The sequence below is a fragment of the Vipera berus genome, assembly GCF_964194415.1.
Source record: "Vipera berus genome assembly, chromosome: 4".
In the NCBI taxonomy this organism is placed as follows: domain Eukaryota; kingdom Metazoa; phylum Chordata; class Lepidosauria; order Squamata; family Viperidae; genus Vipera; species Vipera berus.
In genome coordinates this window covers 87,376,456-87,402,542 of record NC_138206.1, presented here as the reverse complement: position 1 = coordinate 87,402,542, position 26,087 = coordinate 87,376,456, and the positions used below count along the sequence as shown (strand labels likewise).

The 26,087-nt window shown below is 37.3% G+C and overlaps 1 protein-coding gene across 1 annotated transcript in view; it reads right to left on the bottom strand.

Annotated features, from left to right (window-relative positions):
- Positions 1–16,654, bottom strand: part of NPAS2 (neuronal PAS domain protein 2) — a gene marked incomplete at its 3' end in the record, with an annotated part of 56,169 nt that extends 39,515 nt beyond the window's left edge. The window contains exons 1-8 of the mRNA XM_081326559.1: positions 16,608–16,654; positions 16,081–16,229; positions 9,220–9,311; positions 7,942–8,031; positions 6,284–6,404; positions 5,391–5,504; positions 3,424–3,536; positions 2,254–2,336 (exon numbers count right to left, since the gene is read on the bottom strand). Of these exons, the coding sequence (XP_081182685.1) occupies positions 2,254–2,336; positions 3,424–3,536; positions 5,391–5,504; positions 6,284–6,404; positions 7,942–8,031; positions 9,220–9,311; positions 16,081–16,229; positions 16,608–16,639 (794 nt within the window). The 5' untranslated portion in view covers positions 16,640–16,654. The remainder of the gene's footprint in view (positions 1–2,253; positions 2,337–3,423; positions 3,537–5,390; positions 5,505–6,283; positions 6,405–7,941; positions 8,032–9,219; positions 9,312–16,080; positions 16,230–16,607) is intronic.
- Between the last annotated feature and the right edge of the window lie 9,433 nt (positions 16,655–26,087).

Genomic DNA, 26,087 nt, shown 5'->3' with positions numbered 1-26,087 from the left:
AAGCCCCTTCCCCTACCCCTTGCAAACGCCAGACCCCGGGAGCGGCAGGAAGCCCCTCCCCCTCACCCAAGCAGCATCTGAGCATAAGCAGAGCGCGCCCTGCTACCCGCTATCTCTCCCGGCAGTCTGGACAGCGGTACTTGGCAGCCTGGCGCCCCTCTTGCCCGCAGACCACGCAGCAGCCCTCGCCAGCCGGCCTCGGCATGGCCGCCCCAAGCCCGGCTCTCCAGCGCGTCTTCCGGGCCCGCCTGGCTGACCGCCTCCTGGGCAGGGCTTGGCTCCAGACATGCGGCTGCTCCGTCTGCAAATCCGCTCTCAAAGCCGGATTGCGCTCAGCTGTGCAGGCTGCTGAAAGGCGGGGACTCAGAGTTCCCACAGTGGTTGCGGCTTCTGGCATGCCGTTTGCAGAGTCTGGCCTGGAAGAGCGCGTCTTGTGAACGCAGCTCTTGCGTTTATTCCAAAGGGTGGGTGGAAGGAAAAGCCCCTTTGGGCTTCAAAAGGGAGGCTTTGCACAGACGGGGCTGAATCAGGCTTGTGTCGGACACTTGGCAACTGGCATGTAAGTATTTTCCGGCGTATAAGACGAAAAATCTTGAAAATCTTCCCAAAAGTTGGGGGTCGTCTTATACGCCGGAAAATACGGTACCACGTTCTAAAGCAGAGGTCCCCAACCTTTTGGTCACCAGGGACCGGTTCCATGGAGAAAGGTTTTTTCCACGGACCGGAGACTGCGTGGTTTTGTGTGCTGCCTGCATCCCACGGATGGGGCTTTGCTTGTTTGTGTGGACCGGTTGCTGGTGTGCCGTGGCCCGGTACTGGTCCACAGACCAGGGGTTAGGGACCTCTGTTCTAAAGGTCATAACACATTAGAAATAGGATACATATAAAGTAATAATGGTTCCATTATTAAGACTATGCAGTATTTATCTAGCTGGGTCAAAACTTTTGATTAACTTTAATCAAAGTTAAAGTGGGAACTGATTTTTTATAATCTTTGCAACCTTCCTCTTGCAAATCTTTTCCATCATTTTCTGCCTACCCAGTTGGCAACATTATAAATTTTCAAAATATATAAAAGAGTAAAATTCTGGAGGGTGCCCAAATTTAAAGAGCAGCTTTTGAAAGATAGGCTACTTATGTGAGTAAGCTTAAGTGGCAAATATTTGGTCCCTTGTTTCTCCTAAGGCACCTGTGGTCCCTTTATTATGGCTAAAGGATCATCCAGAATTGGATAACCAAAGTTTATCAGTCAGTTTACTGATTTTTGGGTATTTGGATTATGTTTTATTTTTTAAAAACACAATTATATTTAAAAATGGCTTTAAGTTTATCTAGTCTTAAAACTGCCCTGCAAATCCACCCTACCAAAATAAGAGAAATAGAAAGGGAATAAGGAACATTTCAGTTTTGTCCCTTTTTATAAGTGCACTTACTGAATTTAAATGTCACAGAGGTACTTTTTTCAAGAGGCCACTGGGCTTTCTTGTTTTTCTTTGAAGATTTTTTGCTTCTCATCCAAGAAGCTTCTGTTGAAGAGCTGAAGAAGCTTCTTGGATGAGAAGCAAAACATCTTCAAAGAAAAACAAGAAAGTCCACTTGCCTCTTGAAAAAGCACCTTTGGTAGAACCATGACCTGGATGACTGAGAATCTCCATATAGACATTCTGAATTTAAAGAAATTACCTTTCTCTACTTCACAGAAAGAACATTGTTGGCTACATATCCACTATGTACGTATGAGTTTATTTTAAAATTCTAACAAAGGAAGGGTGAAGGATGAATAAAATGTCTAACATTTACTTTATCTGATCAACAGCCCCATAATTACGTTAACTTGGAAAATTCAATTCTTTGTTTATATAAGAAAATATGCCCTTATGAATACAGCATTATATTGTTTTTAATTTTTTCTTGATTCTAGTTTTTGCATGGACTTTAGGAATACAGTATATATCTATATTCTGCATATTCTTTGCCTAAAAGTCCAATGCAACTACATCGGTTTATTTTCTTTTTTCTTATAATATATAAATTCTACTTTATACCAACACATACAAATAACTCATACAATATTCATGATATACTTCCAAAACTTATAAAAATTAATTGTTGACTAACAAATGTTTGATTTAGTGATAATTTTAATAATGTATGCCATTATACAATTACTTACAGAACAAACAAAGCACTATTTTATAAAACTTAATTCATGTCAACAACAATAATCAGAGGGCGGGCATCGTTTTTACTAACCTGTGATCCAGAAATAAAAATTTCCATTCCAAACTGTGTCTTGAAGTGAATTCCTCTAAAGATTCTTCAACTATGCACATTTCCTATATTAGAATTACGGTAAATTCTGTTAAGTTGCAGTAGTACCTTTTGCCCCATTTCATCCATTCCTCATGAAAGAATGAAAATAAAAGGCTAAAAAACAACAACTATATATTAAAAAAATTCTAGTTACTCTATCTGGTTTATTAATTTTAATTGATGAAAAATATATGTATTTGGGGAGATTATTATGATATTTTATGATTTTTGAAAAGAAGACTAAGTGTTATGGGTCATTGTTATATTTAGATATTGCTGGCAATAAAGACTCAAGAAGATGCAAGAGAGGAACAAAAGAACAAGAAATTGTGAAGCAGAAGGTATTCTAGGTTTGCATGTTGTTTACACCATGCCAGATATGCTTAACTGAAGCACATCCCCACAACCTAGCAGTCACTGTAGAAGATAAATGCTGCCGCAATCCCTTAGCTTTTATGCTATGCAATTTAACTCACCTAAAATTAAAAGAGTTGACTGAATGCATGAAAAAACTCTTACTATACATTATGATCAAATAAAGGTTATTCTCCAATAGGAGTCTTATCCCTTAATAATTAGATCCTGTGTGTCAACCTAATTAATGTAAAACATTTAAAAAAACTAAAAAATTTTTTTTTGCAGACTTAATCACAGTCAAAACTATTTTCTGATTTTGCCTATACATGCAAAAAATATTGGACAAAAGATGTAATTGATTAATGTGACATATGTAAGAAAAAAACAATCTCCAAGATAAAAATCCAATGTTCACAATTTGATTGGGAATGTTATCTGCAGTTAATAACTTGATTTATTTTTAACACTTTCCGTATTTATACTTATTTCCATTCAGGAGCATATATATCAGCCTTCCTGGTTTGGTTTTCTATAGGGAGGCTGGTACTACAACTTCCAGAATTCCTAGCCAATAAAATTAATATAACTTTCAAAGTGTTACCACATCTTTCAGGCTGCTTTAATGAAAAGAAGTGCTGAGGTCGTTCTCAAATTCTCTGGAGTATTTCTTCTCAATCATTTCCAAGGCATGCACAATCCTAGACGTCGGTAGGATCACTATTGTTGGTAAGATTCTAAGACAGACAAACTTGCCTTTAAAAACTGAGGGGTGGCCAGCCGAACAGTAGCAACAAAGCAGATTTGTTTTCCTTGTGGTGTTCTGTAACCCCTAGGATCTTCAGAGCTGTGACAGTCAGATAGAGGCACTGGATAAGAAAATTAGAAGGCAAAGAGTTATGCCTTTTATGCACATGAAATTTACTAATATGGAAATCCCACAGCGTTATATCTGAATGTACTTTTCTGGCTGCATATATGTACATATAAATATGTATAAGAAATCTAGGCCATGTGCTAAGGTAGTAAATGCCCCATGTTTTCTAATGTGGACAGGAAAGGTGAAGTTCAGATGTGAAAATAAGTCAATTGAATCAGAATAGTACTGTAATTGGGAAGGGGATAATTTGCTATTCCAAAACACCGTGAGATGGCTCTGTTTTGGTCTATTTCATCTTGCAACACACTTTAAGTTTTTGAGGACTAACTGGAATGTTTCAGGAGATATGTGACTCAAAAATGCCTTGCTTTTTAATATATTCTCTAGGAAGGACATATTTATAGACTTCTATCATGATGAATAATTAGTCAGAAACAGGAAATCTATATTCTCATCAGTGCATACCTGGACAGCAACCTCATCATGGTTCTTGTCCAAGATCTTTTGAAATGTCCAAGCTCAGCTTTTAAAATCAGTAAGCCACTCTCTTACCAATTTAAAATTAATAAATCACTATTTTACAAATTAATACCAATGCAACCTAATTAGATAAAGATCACCAGTTTTGTGTAAAGAATAAACAAAAATTAATAAAAATGTCAATAAATGAATAAAGCAGAGGAAAAGCTAGGAAATCATGCTGGTGCCAACTACGTTGATAATTCTAACATCTTAAAGATAAAATTTCTCTCGAGCTGAACTTGACTTCTGATATTCAGTATACTGATATGGATATCTTGTTTTCTCAGGAACAGTACAGAAAGGTTTGCCTTATTCTGGGATGTTTCTTTAACTTCCCAATCTTGCCTACAGCCCTGATATTTCTTAATGAGGTCCAGTCCCAGTATTGACCACTTCTATCGAACTTGGCTATTTGGAATCAGGTAGATGCTGCTAATACTATATCTTTGGAGCATTTTTAATAAAAAAAATAATGAATGGAAGATAAACAATAATTACTATGAAGGCAATTTAACAAGAAATATTATATTTGGAGTCCTCTTACTTGGGGTTTTTCAGTTACTGTATGTTTATTGGGCAATATATCATTTATGTAAACAAAGGAGAAAGGATGTAGCATTGAGAAATTTACTTTTCTCATAAAATGGGAATGGAAGATAAATATTTCTTATAGAGAGATAGCTATGCCAGCAATTTTAAAATGGTTAACTATACATTCTAGATCAGAATTTTTACTGAACTGCTAATTAAATTATAGAAATATGACAGATTCAAAAACTGAACACAGCAAAAGTGTTCCCCCAAACAAGATGAATTAATGTGTTATTCAGAGGTGTTGTTCATTTTTCTTGCTTTTAAAATATTATGGCTAAAAGTATGCTAGATGTCTGAAGCAGATGAAAGAAAGATGTCCTGGAGGAGCAAGATATGGACAGTATGTAGAAAACACTGTTTGATTAAAGAAAATCATGTAGCCAATGGACTATCTCTTTTGATCTGCAGTGTGAGTTCCAGTCATAACCATATGCATTTTGAATTAATTCTTATAAAGCTCAATATATTTTTGCTTCCTAAGCAAAATGTTAGGAATTTCAATCTGAACTATGAAGTGCTAATTGCATTTTAGAACATATTCTTTGTGGTGCCAGTTATGTTAATACTGATCCCGAAACATTTTAATCCAAGTGTTGAATGTCAGCAAAGCTTCTTTTTTTAATATCTTTTAAGTATTTTTAAACATTTTAAATAGTTCTTTTTAGAATTGTATTTCACCATGTAAATGTGGTCATAATTTCTTCCTATAAAACTGAAATGTTCTTACCATGATTGTAAGATAGAAAATTCCCTACAAATTTTATGTATTCATATGTTGGAAAATCCTTTGGGTTCAGACTTCCTCGTAGAAGATGGCAGTAAAATTCTAAATCCTCATTACCTGAAATTTAAATAAAATACTACAAGGCATTGGTAAAATAATTATTATTTGTTAATTACACAGTTTCTTGAGAGTTATATAATTACACAAAAGGAAAATCTCCAGTGAATTCAGTGATGCACAAGATTCATATTTCAAAGTTTTAATGCAGCTTTGCATGAATCTAGGTTGTTCAGAACTATAAATAGATATTTCTCATGCATACTTAAATCACGGATTTAGATTAACATCCCATTATTCAGTACCATTCTATGAAATAAATCACACAGACTTACAGATAATGGAAAGCAATGGAATGTAAAAGGCATTCCCCTTTTCTTTGCTATGTCTCATTTTCAAAAATAAAAAAGATAATTTTAAAAATCTATACTTCTTATTTCCCATTAATATTTTTCTTATAATATCATGTTTCAAAAATTATTTGTACTAAAGAACCATATATTTTGAGACTTTATGAACAGTCATATTAAAGGAATTCAATATGTAATCATAAAATATTTTAGTCATATGAATATGTCGAATTTGTGATGACAATAAGAATTTTTCTTCACAAAGACTACAATTAATATATTTGAAATCAATTTCATGTTAAGTTATAATAATAGTTTTAAATTGTACAGGTGAATGTTTCCTACAGATATCTTTAATTTGAAATTTTAAAATGGTACTTTTAAATGGCTAATCAACTCCTTCATTTATTGTCCTATTTAATTTTGCACTGATCACAATATCGTAACCCAACTTAAAAAGTTATTTACAAACTTTTTTTAATCACTCACATTTTAGATAATCCGATGAAACAGTATCCATTAGAAGCATGTGAGATGATAATATTTTATAAATATCTGAATGTTCTTGTTCCGGGAGGAATTTTAACAAATTTTGATCCATGACTTCAGACTGTAAAATGACAAAACTGTATTAAAACAAAGACAGAAAAATAGGCACCCCCATTCTTTGCAATCATTTTGAAAGTATTAAAATTTCAATTTTTACATTAAATCTACTTGTATGCCTATTATTTTATCCTATGTATTGGTATAAGCAGTAACCAAACAGGGATAATTTGATTTCAGGATCAAGGTGATTGTCTCCCTAAGTTTCAGGAGTGGTGAAACTGTTCTGAATTTCATTAATACTGACAGATTTCCAAGTCCATCTCTTATTCTTGAATGAACAATAAGAACATTTGCCTGTATCCAATCTTCTCACATCTCACCTGTTCTCCAAAAATCCTTAACAACTCCAGAAAGCTCCATTATCACTCTGGTATATAATACATCTGTGCCTGGAAACTTGAAGCAGCATCTCCTTACTTATTCTGGGCTATAAGTTCCTTCTTACTTTTACTTTTCTTGTGTACAAAAGTAATGAGAGAAGGCACAGCCAAAAGAGAGATAATTCATATATCTTATTTAACACATTGGCAAGTCTTTGTTTTTCACTGCGTTGAATCAAAGTCAAATAAACTCTGTTTTTGTTAGGTTGCCTCAGGATTTTTCTGTCATTTTGGACTTTAGCTTTCCTGAGACAAATCTAACAAGTCTGGCAACTCTACTGTATTTATCCTTGCCTTTTTTCATGTTATATTCTTTTAAGTCTTATCTCTCAATTTCCTGTATAATCATATAGGTTTTCCGGTTTCTCATCCACTTGGAATAGTATGTGCCTTCATAATTCAGTTCCCAGAATTTCTGATCTCAGCCTCTCTCTTCAGCACATTTTTTACTCCTAGTATAGAATGTTGTTTTTCCAAATCCTTGTATACACCCTCAACTCTCACATTTCTTTCTAACAACAGTTCCATATTGTTGCCTCTTTTCAAGGGCTTCCAAATTTGGGTTGCAAAATTCTACATAACCACAAAAGGACAGCAAAGAGATTTAATCAGAATTGTGGCATTCTGATGCAAGCTCCATCTCTTTTTATATGAATCATGATATACACATAAAAAAGGTAAAGGTTCCCCCGCACATGCGTGCTAGTCGTTTCCAACTCTAGGGGCCGGTGCTCATCTCCATTTCAAAGCCGAAGAGCCAGCGCTTGTCCGAGGACATCTCTGTGGTCATGTGGCCGGCATGACTAGACGCCAAAGGCACACGGAACGCTGTTACCTTCCCACCGTAGTGGTCCCTATTTTTCTACTTGCATTTTTACGTGCTTTAAAACTGCTAGGTTGGCAGAAGGTGGGACGAGTAACAGGCGCTCACTCTGTTACGCGGAACTCAGGATTTTATACACATATTTTATATTTTATACACATATTTTATACACATATAAAAGGCAAATTCCTGCAGATGTCCAAAATTTCATCTACTAGTTTTTCTTAAGTTGTTCAAAGTAAAGTTCACGACGGCACTTAACAGTGTTTATGGTTTTTTAAAGTCCCTTTAAGACTGTTGGTGCAGGGTAAGTAAGATACATTTGAACCACTCACCGGCAAGTGTCCAAGAAGAGGAGTGATGCTGTCAGAAACATACATGATGCTTCCATCAGTGGTGACTGCTATAACAAACCCATCCAGTGCCTATAGGGGGAAAAACTATGTTAATTCTCTAAAAGGAGATAGGAAAATGATGCTTGTGTTGTCTATTGAGAAATGCAAACAAGAAGTTGCAGAACACTCTGAACATAGCATAGAAGTTAGATATGTGAATTCCAGAGATTATGAAGAAGCAGAGGTTTTGGCCAGAGTTTTCGGGATGATCAAAAATACACGCAAATTATATGCAGCCTGAACACTTTAAGAATTGATATCCAAACCTTGGTTATAAACTGCCTATTCCTTCAAGCTAAAATGTGAGTGGTTTACAGCATATATTTATTCCTATTGCACCAAAAGATTTATATAACATATAGGTATCCTATAAATAAGCAATATAGTCAAGTAATGTTGCACATTATTACTACATTGTGACAGTAATTCCCTCCCCAGTTGCTATCGTAACCCAAGGACTACAAGTAGCTTATATTTTGTTTTCTGTTCTTGGCAATCATTTTCTATAATTACTTGGCATGCATAGATAATGGCTTTTTACTTATTTTTCTCTTACAAAAATCCACCATCAACTATAGTTACAAATTAAAATAACCAGTGTCAACACTATGACAATGGATGTTCCCGCCCTGACAACTGAGGGAAATTGCAGCCATTTTTACTCTGCTTTTAGCTTGCTTTTTCTGCTGTTTAGAAATCAGGTGAAGGGGGGATGGTATGCATGCTTGAGCTCAGCTAGCCATAGAAATAATGCAACTTTGTGGGAACTCAAGGACACAGACCTACAACTTTTTGGCAGGCTGAGGAGCTGGAGAGGGAGACCACGTTTCAGGTTAATTGGAATGTGATTTATGACTGTTTCACAGGGGTGGGAATTGCAACTTGTTACTTAGTATCTGGGGGAAGCAACTTTAGTTTTGGGTTCAGCTATCTAGTACTGATACTTTGTTTCCTGAATAAAATGTTCTTTAAGGAAGAATTCTTGCCTTGAAGTTCTTTAATGGGTTTCAGCTATCGGAACTATGACACCCAGTTTATAGAATACCACCAGATATTTTTTTCAATTAAATATTCTAAAACTGGAAATATTCCAGGCATGCTGATCAATTCACAAGCCACCACTGATAACTCTGGGAGCTGAAGTCAATATATCTTGAGGAGACAACTTCTTTAGAGGACCATTCATATTCAAAGTTTTGTAAAAATTGCAATTTTCACCTCCAACATCAGTTGAGTGAATTCTTCATTGCTGAGAAAAGAGGGCTTCCATTCCTGATGAACATCACAAAATTCTGTCTGTACTGAGAATTCTAAACAAATTAAAATATCTTATTATAAATCTACTAATGATTAAGTCACAGCATAACTGTTATAAGTTTTTTTAACAAGTTTATCTTGACTTCTATAAGGGAGCTACAAAGATAAGGATTTTGAGTTCAATTGCAGAATGAATAATTTGCAAAATGTATCCTCAGTGTAAGGACCCACTTCAATCTACATCTTAAGAAAACAGAACTCTTGGAAACGGTCTCTTCCAACAGTAATTTTTATTAACAGAAATTGACTGTAGGCATACTAGACAGGATCTGAGGGATCCCCCACCATTCAATGTTTTAAAGAGTTCCCAAGCAGCCCCCCACCCCGCAGTTCTTCCAGGCGATTCAAACCGGCAGATTTCTAGGTGTTAACTTCAGGAAAGATAACATCAGTCCAGCTCCGTCGGCACGATCATTCAATCCTCTTTTTACCCAGATCCCAGGTGTTGCATCTTTCCTCCTCCCTTTTTCCCTCGCTGTCGGTAAAGAGGAGAATTTCAGAGGGCAAAGGATGAAAGGAGATGGCCACATTGTTATGGTTAGCAGACCCGAAGTGAATCAACAAAAGGTTACTTTGTAGTGAATAAAGGAAGTGAAAGTAGTAAAAACCCCGTGCATACCCCCTCCCCTTTAGTAGTATGACAGAATCAGATAGTAAGGATTGGTTTTAAATCAGAGAAGATAGATAGAAATGAAATATAACTGGATTCTGACACTTCCCCTTAAAATGGCCTTCAGTTTCCACAATATGTAATTTTAACTTTTAATATACGAAGTCTCCTTTTTGCTTTGCTTGCCCTTAAAGGAGGAAATCACACAAAGTAATCTTTATTCTCTTTCATCAGCCTTTCAAACCTGAAGTTTGTTATAGTGACAAAAACTTCCTTAATGTTTATTAATACCTGCCACACGATGGGGTAATATTCTAGGACATTTCTTTGCATGCTGATTATTTGATACATACATACTGTATATACATATATAGATAGATAGATAGATAGATAGATAGATAGATAGATAGATAGATAGATAGATAGATAGACACACACATCGAAGAACTATATCCAAAAAACTATATGCAAAGCTATATCTTTCCAAAGAAAGTCCATACTTCCACTTACATATTATTTGTTTTTAAAAACATATTGTCTCCTATTATTTGTGGAGGATCCCTGGAATGTAATTACTGTGGTAAATGTACAATAATTATAATTAATAATTCATATTTTGGCTTTATACCAAAGGCATGGATTTCTAAGATGATGACTACACACAGCATGTTTTGCACCCATCAGATTCCTTGCACATCCTGATATTTTTTTTTTTAAATTCCATTTATATCCCGCCCTTCTCCGAAGACTCAGGGCGGCTTACAAGCTTAGCAGTAGCCTTCATTCTATGTATATGCCTGCTTATTAGGGCTTTCACACACACCCCAAGCGGCATTATTACAAAGTCAGCTTAATTGCCCCCAACAATCTGGGTCCTCATTTTACCTACCTCGGAAGGATGGAAGGCTGAGTCAACCTTGAGCCTGGTGGGATGCGAACCTGCACTAATTGCAGGCAGCTGGTGTTACTTAAGGAGGCATTAGCCCACTGCTCCACCAAGGCTTTTCATTAATTAAGTATAATTAGTTTAACTAACTGGTAGATTACTACATGGAACTATCAAACTTCCATTCCCATTGCCACTGTTATTTTCATTAATGTCTCTGGCCCTCACAAAGTGCCAAAGGTATTTTCAGAATCTTTTTAAAAATAGTGGAGAGTTGCAGGCAAGGAAAAATAAACATATTGGCGAAGTACAGTATGGGTGCATTTTGCCTGCTTTTTCCTTTGTGTGCAAATGCTAGTTGTTTTGATTTGCTTATTTGACAAATAGTGGTATAATTTTTAAGTTTATGTTAAGGATCTACAATTAATTTATATTGCTCAAAAACAAGCCAAATAAATAAAATCAGACTGCAGACAACTTTATTCTAGACATATGTAAAACAGCATATGGTTTTTATTTTATGCAAAGGTACACAACAGTAGAACCTTTCCGGTGTTTCTACTGTGCTTAGTTATAAGCACATAATACATAAAATAACCAACTATTACTACTATAGTATGTGTGTTGAGGTAGCATGCTGGTTACATGTATAGTGAGGAAAAAATTATTTGATCTCCTGCTGATATTGTACGTTGGCCCACTGACAAAGAAATGATCAGTCTACAATTTTAATGGTAGTTTAACAGTGAGAGACAGAATAACAACAAATCCAGAAAAACACATTTCAAAAAAGTTATAAATTGATTTGCATTTTAATGAGTAAAATCAATATTTGACTCGTTTGCAAAACATGACTTAGTACTTGGTGACAAAATCCTTGTTGGCAATCACAGAGGTCAGATGTTTCTTGTACACATCTCAGGAGGGATTTTGACCCACTCCTCTTTGCAAATCCTCTCCAAGTCATTAAGGTTTCAAGGCTGACATTTGGCAGCTCGAACCTGCAGCTCCCTCCACAGATTTTCTATGGGATTAAGTCTGGAGACTGGCTAGGCCATTCCAGGATCTTAATGTGCTTCTTCTTGAGCCATTCATTTGTTGCCTTGGCTGTGAGTTTTGGGTCATTGTCATGCTGGAATACCCATCCACGACCCATTTTCAATGCCCTGCCTGAGGGAAGGAGGTTCTCACCCAAGATTTGATGGTACATGGCCCCGTCCATCGTCCCTTTGATGTTTCCTGTCCCCTTAGCAAAAAAACATCCCCAAATCATAATGTTTCCACCTCCATGTTTGATGGTGGGGATGGTGTTCTTGGGGTTATAGGCAGCATTCCTTCTCCTTCAAACACGGTGAGCTCGATTTTGGTCTCATTTGACCACAACACTTTCACCCAGTTCTCTGAATCATTGGCAAACTTCAGACGAGCCTGTACATGTGCTTTCTTGAGCAGGGGGACCTTGCAGGTGCTGCAGGATTTCAGTACTTCACAGCGTAGTGTGTTACCAATTATTTTCTTGGTGACTATGGTCCCAGCTGCCTTGATATCATTGACAAGATCCTCCCTTGTAGTTCTGGGCTGATTCCTCACTGTTCTCATGAGTGAGATCTCACTCCATCTTGCATGGAGCCCCAGACCGAGGGAGATTGACAGTTATTTTGTGTTTCTTCCATTTGCAAATAATTGCACCAACTGTTGTCACTTTCTCACCAAGCTGCTTGGCAATAATCTTGTAGCCCATTCTAGCCTTGTGTAGGTCTACATGTCAAGCCCCATAGGCTCGACACTGAGGGGGGGACAAGGGCAGCGCCTGGGAGGAGCCAGCGACCAACCCAATGGTGACGGCCCTTCCCTCTCCCAATACCTGGACCTGGTCTGGCTGAGCATGGTGGCATGGTTGTCGGCTCTGTGGTCACACTGCTGAACAGCCGGTCAGCTCCATGGCCAGCCTGCCGACCAGCTGTTTGGTGCTGAGAGGCACCAGGAAGTCAGAAGCCTGCCATGCATCCCGATGAACAGCTGTTTGGCGCAGAGATGTACCTGGCAGTCAGAAGCCTGCTGTGTGTCCCGACAAGCAGCTGATTGGCGCAGGGATGTATCAGGTAGCCAGAAGCCTGTAGCACATCCCGAAGAACAGCTGAGCAGTGCAGGGAAGCTATGCAGAGTCGGCAGCCTGCAGGGCATCCTGTCTCGCTGCTCATATCACCTCACACACCGGATGTCGGTTAGGTGAGTGGATTGGGGTGGAAGCCAGGTGGGAAATGCACATGTAAGGCACTGGGAGGCAATTGCTCCCAACGTTTTGTTTGCCGTTGTGCATGCCAGAACATTCTGTGATTAAAGTCACCTGTGAACTCAACTCAATTCAGCATTGTTTCTTGTTGGAGCCAGGGGTGTGGTAAGGACTTCTGACACTACAATCTTGTCTCTGACATCCTTTGACAGCTATTTTGTCTTGGCCATGGTGAAGAGTTTGGAATCTGATTTATTGATTGCTTCTATGGACAGATGTCTTTTATATTGGTAACAAGCTGAGATTAGGAGCACTCCCTTTAAGAGAGTGCTCCTAATCTCACCTTGTTACCGTATAAAAGACACCTGGAAGCCAGAAATCTTGCTGCTAAGGGATCAAATGCTTATTTTATTCATTAAAATGCAAATCAATTTATTAACTTTTTTGAAGTGCATTTTTCTGGATTTTTGTGTTGTTATTCTGTCTCTCACTGTTAAACATAAACCTACCATTAAAATTAATAATAATAATAAAGATGATGATGATGATGATGATGATGATGGAAGGGATCTTGGAGGTCATCTAGTCCAACCCTCTGCTCAGGCAGGAAACCCTATACCATTTCGGACAAATGGCTGTCCAGTCCCTTAAAAACTTCCAGTGTTGGAGCATTCACAGCTTCTGGAGGCAGGTTGTTCCACTGGTTAATTGTTCTAATTGTCAAGAAGTTTCTCCTTAGTTCTAGGTTGCTTCTCTCCTTGATAAGTTTCCATCCATTGCTTCTTGTCCTGCCTTCATGTGCTTTGGGGAATAGCTTGAGTCCCTCCTCTTTGTGGCAGCCCCTGAGATATTGGAACACTGCTATCATGTCCCCACCCGTCCTTCTCTTCATTAAACTAGACATACCCAATTCCAGCAGCTGTTCTTTTTATGTTTTAGTCTCCAGTCCCCTAATCATCTTTGTTGCTCTTCTCTGTACTCTTTCTAGAGTCTCAACATCTTTTTTACATTGTGGTGACCAAAACTGGATGCAGTATTCCAAGTGTGGCCTTACCAAGGCATTGTAAAGTGGTATTAATACTTCACATGATCTTGATTCTATTCCTCTGTTAATGCTGCCTAGCACTGTGTTGGCTTTTTTGGCAGCTGCAGCACACTGCTGCCTCATACTTAAATGATTGTCCACTAGGACTCTGAGATCCCTTTCACAGTTACTACTATTGAGCAAGGTACCCCCTATACTATACCTGTACATTTGGTTTTTCTTGCCTACTGTAAATGGAGAACCTTACATTTTTCACCATTGAATTTCATTTTGTTAGATAGCGCCCGGTGTTCAAGTCTGTCCAGATCCTCCTGTATCTTAAGCCTGTCTTCTGGAGTGTTGGCTATTCCTGCCAGCTTGGTGTTATCTACAAATTTGATGAGTTCCCCATTTATCCCTTTGTCCAAATCGTTGATGAAGATGTTGAAGAGCACTGGGCCCAGAACAAAGCCCTCGGGCACCCCACTACATACTTCCCTCCATGTAGATGCAGTTCCATTGAGGACCACATGCTGAGTACGGCCTGTCAGCCAGCTATGAATCCATCTGGTGGTGATGCTGTCTAACCCACATTTTTCTATCTTATCAAGTAAAAGGTTGTGATCTACTTTATCAAATGCCTTCCTGAAGTCCAAGTAGGTTATATCCACAGCATTCCTCTGATCCACTAATTTTGTCACTTGGTCAAAGAATGCAATAAGATTTGTCTGGCATGATCTGTTTTTGACAAACCCATGTTGGCTTTTAGTAATGACTTTGTTTGCCACTAGGTGCTCGCTGATTCGTTTTTTGATTATCTTTTCCAGAATCTTTCCAGGTATTGAGGTCACGCTTATATGTCTGTAGTTTCCTGGATCCATTTTTTTCCTTTTTTGAAGATGGGAACTACATCAGCTCTTTTCCAATCCTCTGGTAGTTCCCCAGTGTTCCAGGATCTTTGAAAAATATAGTTCAGTGGTTCTGAGATCACATCTGCCAGTTCCTTGAGAACCTTGGGGTGTAATCCATCTAGTCCTGGTGATCTGAACTCTGATCATTTCTTTGTCAGTGGGCAAATGTACAAAATCAGCAGGTGATCAAATAATTTTTCCCCTCGCTGTACAAGTAATTTTCAGCTTACAACCATTCATTTGACAATTGTTTGATAGCACTAAAAAAGTGACTTATGACTGGTCCTTGCATTTATGATGCTCCAGCACCCTTGCAGTCTTGAGATCAAAATTTGGTATTTGGCAACCAGCATACATGTAGCATCACATGAGTACCATTTGCCCACTTTCCAGAGGATCTCTGACAAGCAAAGTCAATGAGGGAAGCTGGATTTGATTAATAACCACGTAATCCATTTAATGACCATGGCAAAAAAGATAGTAAAATTGGGTGCAATTTATAACTGCATCATTTAGCAACAGACATTGCAGTTACAGTTGTAGTTATAAGTTGAGGAATACCAAAATGTGGAATGGATATCACCATATAGAATTGGAAGCTAGAGATTAAAATAGTTGATTCAAAAGAGTGTTTGATGTTCTGGACTTCCAATTTCAAATCTACCTTTCCAATATGTCTTCTAGGAAATAATGGTTGTTATATGCAGTAACAATTAAGGCAGTCATTTTATGAGACTAGCCATGACTCAAAATTCCAACTATCCATATCTATTTAAATTCTTAATTTCTGGCAAATTGGTTAAACTGGAGTTTGTTAAAATGTGTTTCTTAAACAATTTAAATAATAGAACAATTGTAAAATAAATAAAATTTGACCCATCTTAAGTTTTAGATACCCTTATGTTAACAAAATGTTTCAAAGCAGAGCTGTTAGGAACTGAAAGATCTCAAAATGATTTCAAAGGAAAATAGTTGTTTTCAGCTAAATAACAACCTGTTGCAGTAAATGATTTGCATTCGACTTTTAATTACAAAGCAATAGATATTAAGACAACTCAATAGAGTAATTGTTAATTTGAGAGATAACACAAGAATTACCATTATGTTTCTGGAGAAAGCTAATGACTTTTTCAAGAACTGTAGTTTTGTCCATTTTACGTGTGTTTCCAGGAAGCATTGAACTGAGCTCCTTAATGAGAACATTGAACTGGTCGCGTCTCTTCTTTTCAGACTTATTACGTGAAGCCCTATGAACAGAATGACATGGAATCACTCATGCTTATTTATTACTATCATCTGTTCTTAAGAAAATTAGTTCTTTACATTAGAATGAAATGAACTAAAAGACAACAAAGAGCTAAGAGAACATAACTGCTTTGGGTGAAAGTATACCCTAGTGTTGTAAATTCAAATTCCTAAAGCTAACAAATGAAGGAAAGAATCCTGCATTTCTCACATTCCCATGTTCAATGCATAAATGCAAAAAAGAATGATACAAAACAATTATGGAGATTCTACTGCTTTTTAAATATTACCTGGTTTCTTCTCTTCTTGCTGTTTTTCTTCTAAAATAAAAAACTGTGTTAAACATACAAATATGTTTCCCAAAAAAACTGGCTACTGACCTCTTTGCCCTGTCTTTCTCATCCTCATCCATCAGATTGTCTGAACAGCGTTTTCTGTTGAAAGAATTAAAAATAATTTTAATATGTAGTTCACTAGATTTCTTTTATGCTTATATTTCAAGCAAAATAAATGTGCCATTACTTAACTGTGACACTATATTTAAGTCAGTAGCTCTATGAATCATCAATCAGTACTCTTGTTTTCTTCTTTTAGTCATATTACAATCTTTTCTGAACAATAATTTCCTTCCTTCTTTCCAGCCATTCATCCATTTATCCATCCTGATTATGGAAGGATGCCCCAGAAATATCTCGTTGCATATAGAATGTAACTTTTTTCCAAAGTTCCAACACAAAGGTTTCTTGCAAAATAGCATTACAGAAGTGATAACATACAGTATGAGACCCTGGGGAGGAACCAGCTCCTGCATATTCAACATTAGATGCAATTCCCTGCAATGTTTTTGGCAACATTTTAGAAGTCATTTGCCATTGCCTTCTTCCTACAAATCAGAGAGAGTTACTGGCCCTAAGTTACCCAGCTAGCTTCATGTTTAAAGTTAGACCAGAATTCATGCTCTTCCATTTTCTAGTCCATTGTCCTCAACCTCTACACCAAACTGACTCCTCATACTCAATTAAGCATCCCCATGGTCATTTGATCAAAATCTGGATGCTTGGCAATTGACTCATATTTATGACAGTTGCAATGTCCTGGGATGATGTGATCACCTTTTGCGACCTTCTGACAAACAAAGTCAATGGGGAGCCAAATTCACTTAACAGCCATGTTATAACTTAACAACTGCCATCATTCACTTAACAGCTGGGCAAAGAAATGTCATAAAATTGGGTAAAATTCACCTAACAACTGCCTCACTTAGCAACATAAATTTTGAGCTCAGTTGTCATAAATCGAGGACTACCAAATATAGTTATGATGACATTTCTTTCTATCTAAGCTAGCATTAAAGATATATTAACTTATTTCTGCAACATCTGTTAGAACTAATTTCAACCACTGTGTATTTTAAGAACGCATTTATTTCCCAAGTGCTTGGCTAAACAACTTGTTTATCCCAACCCTTGCCATGCAATCCACATGTTTCTGTATTACTTTTTACATCCCCAAGACTTTCTTTGTTCATGTGGCAAAGAAATATTACTTAAATAACCAAAAAAACCATGTTTATATTTTCCAATGAAACAGTTTAGGTACTTTTTTGAAATATTAAATGGTAATTATTATTCTCTGAATATTAGAAGTAAATAAAGCAATTTATAACGAAGTGCTTTCACAGTCAATGATATCAATGTATGGCCTGGAGAAACATTCAAGTATTCTGATAAAAATACTGTTTGTTTTCATCTTTTTGCCAATGGCATTGGGAACTCTTTGAAGAAAGAAATAATTAACTAATACTTTTCATAGCCTTTTGATTAAAATCAACTATGGCAATCTTCCAAATTTGGGTCTTTCTTGACTGATTCAAATGTTAGATCTCTTTAGTTCAGGAAAGAGTTGTCCGTTTTATATTACTTTATATATGTTGTAATTTTTTCTATTTCCAATTTTCTATAGCTTAAAATACAGCCTGGTGCTTTCCTCGAGAAGGGCATCTACTTCTGTAACTGTATATTTAATAATACTGTATATATTTGCTAGTTGCAGATGTAAAAATTCTATATTTTAAAACATTCTCTAATAAAAAGGATTGAAATATAAATAAAGCTGTGAAGTCAGTTTTGTGAAAAATGGAATAGTTTTCTTTTCTAATTAAGCGTTTACAGAGAAGAGAGCAGCAAACACTGTAAACTAATATGAATAAAGATATCCATCTGTACACCTCAATGTATGCCTATCCCCATCCAGCGATGCCAAACAACCTTCTGAACACAAAAGAGAAAAAGTAGGTCAGTTGGGCAATCCTGTTGTGATGCAATTGTAATGGTTGTTTTGTAGTCTACACTTCCTGAGTTGATTGCAGCAATGAAGACTCTATGAAGATTGCCTTAGATGATATAAAGGCTTTTATTAACATGTGGTACGGGTTTAGCTTTTAACACAAAAACAAGAATAGCAGCCTGTGAAAAGGTTAAGAAAAGGGTATAAAACTTGAAAACTCAGATTTTAGAGTATCTAGTATTCAGAAGGTAGATAATTTCATCATTTCCAAATAGCTATAGGAATAAATTTTTGGCTTGCTAACAAAGAATAAAGGGAGACCAATATGATCATTTCAAACTTATTTGTTCTCATCAGTCAGCCATACCCTTCTGAGATTCGAACCTGGGCCGACTGCGTCTTAAGCAGTTGTTTTAACCCCTAGGCCCCTAGGCCACAGGCTCTCTCTCTCTCTCTCTCTCTGTTAGCTGAGAAGCAAGGAAGATATGTGTTAAATGTTTGTTAAGCATTCAGAATACACTTGCTAGCAAGGCATACATGAGAGGGGTGTTGATATACATGAACAATAAACATAGACGTGCTGTGGAAGCTAGGAGGAAAGAACTGGAGAATGAAATAAAGGAAAAAGAAAAGGCTTTGATTTTGAACTCAGAGGATGTGAAGACTAAGGAGGCTATTAAATTGTTAAGAGGACAATTTGATAAATTAATGGCTGACCAAGTGGCAACCAATCTGCGGTTTGCCAGGCATAATACCTTTTGTAACGCTAACAAACCAGGTAGATGGTTAGCTTATAGATTGAGGAAAAAACAAAGGGCTTCTAATATAGACAAGATTGAGCATAAAGGAAGGGTTGTGTTTCAACAGGACCTTATCAAGGACGCTTTTGTGGATTTTTATTCTAAATTATATGCTAAGGAGAAAATTAATGAAAAAGACATTGATATATATTTGGAAAATGCTAGCATCCCGGTTCTTACGCAAGTACAGAAAGAAGGGATTAATCAATTGATCACAGAAGAAGAAATTTTTACAGCAATTAAGGAATTGAAGGTGGATAAAGCACCAGGTACGGATGGCTTGACTGCGGCCTATTATAAAAATTTACAATTAGAAATGATAAAACCGTTAAAGGAACTGTTCCAGACAATCCAGAGGGGGGGGAAAGGTGCCACCGTCTTGGAGAACAGCTTTTATCTCTTTGATTCCGAAGGAAGACCAAGATGCTACTCAAGTTAAAAATTATAGACCGATATCGCTTTTAAACACAGATTACAAGATATTTGCTAAGGTTTTGGCTAATAGACTGATGAGGGTTCTGCAACAGGTGATTCATGGGGATCAAACAGGGTTTATTAGTGGTAGGCAAATGAAAAATAATGTGAGGCATATAGTTGATGTGTTAGAGTTTTTGGAAAGGAACAACCAGATTGCTGCGGTGCTAATTTTTTTAGATGCTGAAAAAGCTTTTGATCAATTGAATTGGAAATTTTTGTTGAAAGTTTTAGATAAAATGGATTTTGGGGAAAATTTTTTACAACCAATTAGGGCATTATATCAAAAACAAACTGCCCGAATTATAGTTAATAATAGCTTGACAGAAGTATGTAATATTGAGAAGGGCACAAGGCAAGGGTGTCCGTTATCGCCCTTGTTATTTGTGTTAACATTAGAGATATTATTGGTTAAAATTCGGAATTCGGAAAAAATTAAGGGGATTCGAATTGGAGATCAGGACTATAGATTGAGAGCATTCGCAGACGATCTGGTTGTTACAGTGACCCAGCCAGAGAACTCTGTTGTGGACCTGATGGAGATAATAACACAATATGGGAAGGTTTCTGGATTTAAGGTTAATGTACAAAAAACAAAAATTTTGGCCAAAAACATGACAACACCGCAAAAGGCCCTTTTAGAAGGATTAACTGGATTTGAGATTGTTAAAAGGGTTAAATATTTGGGGGTGATTTTGTCGCCCTCTAATACAAAGCTATATAAAAATAATTATGAAAAATTATGGGGGAAAATTCAAAGAGAATTGGAGAGTTGGAAAAAATTGCAATTGTCTTTGTTGGGACGGATTGCAGCAGTAAAAATGAATGTCCTGCCTAAATTCTTATTTTTATTTCAAATGATACCGATTCTTAAGAAAGATTCTAATCTGGAGGAATGGCAGCGAGGTATCAATAAATTTGTGTGGGCAGGGAAAAAACCACGAGTTAAACTTAAGATTATGCAGGATACTCGTGAGAGAGGTGGCCTTAAATTGCCTAATTTTAAATTATATTATGAAGCTGCTGCATTAGTAGGAATAAGTGACTGGATTAATTTGACGCAAGGGAGGTTATTAAATCTTGAGGGCCACGATTTGTTGTTTGGCTGGCATGCATATTTGTTGTATGATAAGAAGGTAGACAACGTGTTTAGGGTGCATATTTTAAGACAGGCATTGCTGAGAGTTTGGAAGAAGTACAGACATAAGTTAAGTTGCAAGATACCATTGTGGGCAATTCCAAAACACGCAATAGAAAATATACATGCTGGCTTTAAACATGATCTGACTACGTACAAGGAGATTCTCAGTTTGGAAAGAAACGTTTGGTGTTTGAAATCATATAGCTTCTTGCGAGAAGAGAAGGTTGTTCAAAATTGGTTTCAATATACTCAGTTACGGGCCAGGTGGAAAGAAGACCAGAAAAATGGATTTACAATGACTGATGAAAATCTGATAAAGCAAATTAGGAACCAGGGACCAGCACATATCAAACGGATATATCTTGCATTGATAGAGATTGACTCAGAAACAGAGCTTGTTAAGGATTGTATGATAAAATGGGCCCAAAATATCCAGGAAGTCATCACAATGGACACGTGGGAAAAGATTTGGGTGAGGAACGTAAAATTTACACAAGCTCAAAATTTAAGAGAGAATTTTTACAAAATGTTTTATAGATGGCATTTAGATCCTAAAAAGCTTGCAAGTATGTATCCGAATTATCAGCCTAAATGTTGGAGGTGCGGTGATGAAGACGCAACATATTTTCACATATGGTGGACTTGTAAAAAGGTTAAGGCTTTTTGGATAAAAGTCTGGTGGAACATGCAGAAGATTTTTAAACAGAGGTTAAAGTTTTGTCCGCAATTTTTTTTGTTGGGAATAATTACAGATGCTACAGTTGTGGACACCAAGTTGATGTTGAATTTAATTACGGCGGCAAGACTTTTGATAGGCCAATATTGGAAGAAAGAGGAATTGCCGACCATAGAGGAGTGGACTTTAAAGGTTTCCGACCTGGCAGAGATGGCGAAGATTTCGGCCTATTTGAAAGATCATTCGCAAGAACGCTATATTATGGAATGGAGAAAATGGATTGATTTTATCCAGAACAAGTATAGGGTTAAGAAGTTTTATGTAGCATTTGAATAAGTCTTCTTTCGTTTTTTTTTTCTTTTCTTATTTTAGTTTCTTTTTATACATATTTAATATTATTATTATTTGTTTTATCCTATATAAGCTAGAGAGTGATGGATTTTAGAGTTTATAATTGTTAGTATATGATTGTTTATGATTGCTTTTTATACATATACCTTGTATTTAGCTCTGGGAAGTCGGGGGGGGGAGGGGGGGAAGGGGTTAGGGGGGAGGGGGGGAGGTAGGGAGGGGGGAGGAGGGAGGGGGAAGGGGGGACTCTTAAAGGAAAAAATAAAAAAAAAAAAGAATACACTTGCTTAGTCCCAGACACGGGACAAATCTTATTTCCTGTTTCAGCCTAGCCCAAGGCCATCTACAGGCAGTAGCCACAGCAGTGGCAGCTCATATTTGTGTAAATTTTTTGGCTTGCTAACAAAGAATACAGGGAGACCGATATGATCATTTCAAACTTATTTGTTCTCATCAGTCAGCCATACCCTTCTGAGATTCTGAATGCATATATATATATATATATATATATATATATATATATATATATATATATATATATATATATATATATAGAGAGAGAGAGAGAGAGAGAGAGAGAGAGAGAGAGAGAGTGCCCCTCTGTGATGGAGTTGTTTGGTAAAGAAATATACATACAAATTAACAAACACCTAATTTCACATGTGTGGCAGAACATGGGCATTCAAGCTAGATCTATTACATACAACATTTTCCTCTTTAATTTTCATAAAGTGCAGGTAATCTTCAAGTTATGATGACAGACCTGCAGCCAAGAAGGCTCCACACACATTTGCACTACTCAGGTGACCCTGAGGACACAAGTAAACCTCAAAATGGCCTTAATGAATGCAAATGACCATCTGTCTGCAAGGAATATAAATCCTTCCATTCCCCACCATCCAGCCAGAGCTGAAGAAGTGTCTTGTATGAGAAGCAAAACATCTTCAAAGAAAAACAAGAAAGTCCAGTTGCCTCTTGAAAAAACAGCTTTGGGACAAACATGACCTGAATGACTGACAATCTCTACAGACATTTAGCTATGCACTTTGGGATGAACTCCCTTTGAATGATGCAGGAATATAAATGGAAAACAGAAAACAGTGCAGAGTACAGGAACCATTTTTGCTTCAGTTTGAGAGGCAGACAACACAAACTCATCCCCAACAGCCTGCGCCTGTCTTCAACAGTGAAGGAATAAAGGGCAGAAAACATCCTGCAGCCAAGAAGGCTCCACACACAATTGCACTACTCAGGTGACCCTGAGAACACAGGTAAACCTCCAAATGGCCTCAACGACTCTCTAAAAGGGTGCAAATGACGAGCTGTCCTCAAGAAATATAAATCCTTCCATTCCCCACCATCCAGTCAGAGCTGAAGAAGCTTCTTGGTTGAGAAGCAAAACGTCTTCAAAGAAAAACAAGAAAGTCCAGTTGCCTCCTGAAAAAGCACCTTTGGGATTCTCTGGTAAAGCTTCAAAATTACTATTTCAAAAAAATTCTTAAAGTTCAACATAAAGCTTGATTCTTCATGACATGCATTCCATTCGATAGATAACTTTAATATTGATTAGTTAAGTTTTAAATTAAGGTATTAATATCATACAGGATATTTATGTTCATTTAATTTTCTATAACATAAAATTAGAAAATCTATTGTTTTCATTCATGTGTCCTCATCTATCCATATAATTTTCACATGTAGAGTAGGTTTAAGATACTCAATTAGTAAAAAGCAATAAATCTAAAAATAAATTATTTTAAATTAAATCCAGCGCTTCCCCAAAAAAGACTACAGAAGAACAAAAAAGAAGAGATGGAATAAGCACACAAACTACAGCAATAGGTATAGATAAAATATATTACAATATGAGATCAGACAGAAATATTAAAATCAAAGCCTAGCATGAAGAAAATATTATGCAGGTTAATCCATGATAGAATATTTGACAAGATATGTAATGTTAATTCTTTTGATGCATTTTGAATAAAAGATGCTTTGCATGCAAAGCCAGCCACAGAGGCTGTAGCAATATAGTTTATCATTTTCAGGCATGAGCTAGTAGTTCAGAAATAGCAATAAGATGGTAACCTCTAGTTGACACTGAAATGGTTAAATAGGGTCAGAGCAAATTATATATAGCAAATAGCCATAAATCCCAGGGCTATAGATTAGTTTGGGAATTTAAAAAAACATTGTGGTAGAAGGTAATCACAAATCAGATTATATTCAACAAGACTAATTGATCTGTGTGCTTTTCTCTGGAATATGAAAGAACAGGCCTTACTTTATTCTATAGAACAGGGGTCCCCAACTCCCAGTCTGGGGACCAGTACCGGGCCAGGGCATCCCAGCAACTGGTCCACACAAACAAGCAAAGCCCCATCCGCGGGATGCAGGCAGCACACAACACCATGCACCCTCCAGTCCGCGGAAAAAACACTCTACACGGAACTGGTCCCTGGTGCCCAAAAGGTTGGGGACCTCTGTTATACAGGTGAAACTCAAAAAATTAGAATATCGTGCAAAAGTTCATTTATTTCAGTAATGCAACTTAAAAAGGGGAAACTAATATACGAGATAGACTCATTACATGCAAAGCAAGATAGTTCAAGCCGTGATTTGTCATAATTGTGATGATTATGGCTTACAGCTCATGAAAACCCCAAATCCACAATCTCAGTAAGTTAGAATATTGTCAAAAGGTGCAATATTCTAGGCTCAAAGTGTCCCACTCTAATCAGCTAATTAAGCCATAACACCTGCAAAGGGTTCCTGAGCCTTTAAATGGTCTCTCAGTCTGCTTCAGTAGGAATCACAATCATGGGGAAGACTGCTGACCTGACAGTTGTGCAGAAAACCATCACTGACACCCTCCATAAGGAGGGAAAGCCTCAAAAGGTAATTGCAAAAGAAGTTGGATGTTCCCAAAGTGCTGTATCAAAGCACATTAATAGAAAGTTATGTGGAAAGGAAAGGTGTGGAAGAAAAAGGTGCACAAGCAGCAGGGATGACCGCAGCCTGGAGAGGATTGTCAGGAAAAGGCCATTCAAAAGTGTTGGGGACTTTCACAAGGGGTGGACTGAGGCTGGAGTCAGTGCATCAAGAGCCACCACACACAGACGGATCCTGGACATGGGCTTCAAATGTCGTATTCCTCTTGTCAAGCCGCTCCTGAACAACAAACAACATCAGGAGCGTCTTACCTGGGCTAAAGAAAAACAGACCTGGTCTGTTGCTCAGTGGTCCAAAGTCCTCTTTTCTGATGAGAGCAACTTTTGCATCTCATTTGGAAACCAAGGACCCAGAGTCTGGAAGAAGAATGGAGAGGCACACACTGCAAGTCCAGTGTGAAGTTTCCATAGTCTGTGTTGATTTGGGGAGCCATGTTATCTGCTGGTCTTGGTCCACTGTGCTTCATTAAGTCCAGGGTCAACACAGCCGTCTACCAGGAGATTTTGGAGCACTTCATGCTTCCCTCTGCAGACGAGCTTTATGGGGATGCTGACTTCATTTTCCAGCAGGACTTGGCACCTGCCCACACTGCCAAAAGCACCAAAACCTGGTTCAATGACCGTGGGATTACTGTGCTTGATTGGCCAGCAAACTGGCCTGACCTGAACCCCATAGAGAATCTATGGGGCATTGTCAAGAGAAAGATGAGAGACATGATACCGAACAATGCAGAAATGCTGAAGGCCGCTATTGAAGCATTCTGGTCTTCCATAACTCCTCAGCAGTGCCACAGGCTAATAGCTTCCATGCCACTCCGCATTGAGGCAGTAATTGCTGCAAAAGGGGCCCAAACCAAGTACTGAGTACATATGCATGCTTATACTTTTCAGAGGTCCGATATTGTTCTATGTACACTCCTTGTTTTATTGATTGCATGTAATATTCTAATTTTCTGAGATTGTGGATTTGGGGTTTTCATGAGCTGTACGCCATAATCATCACAATTATGACAAATCATCTTGCTTTGCATGTAATGAGTCTATCTCCTATATTAGTTTCCCCTTTTAAGTTGCATTACTGAAATAAATGAACTTTTGCATGATATTCTCATTTTTTGAGTTTCACCTATAGAATATTTTTTTAGGTATGTGAAAAAACTATCAAATCTGTCCTTGGCACA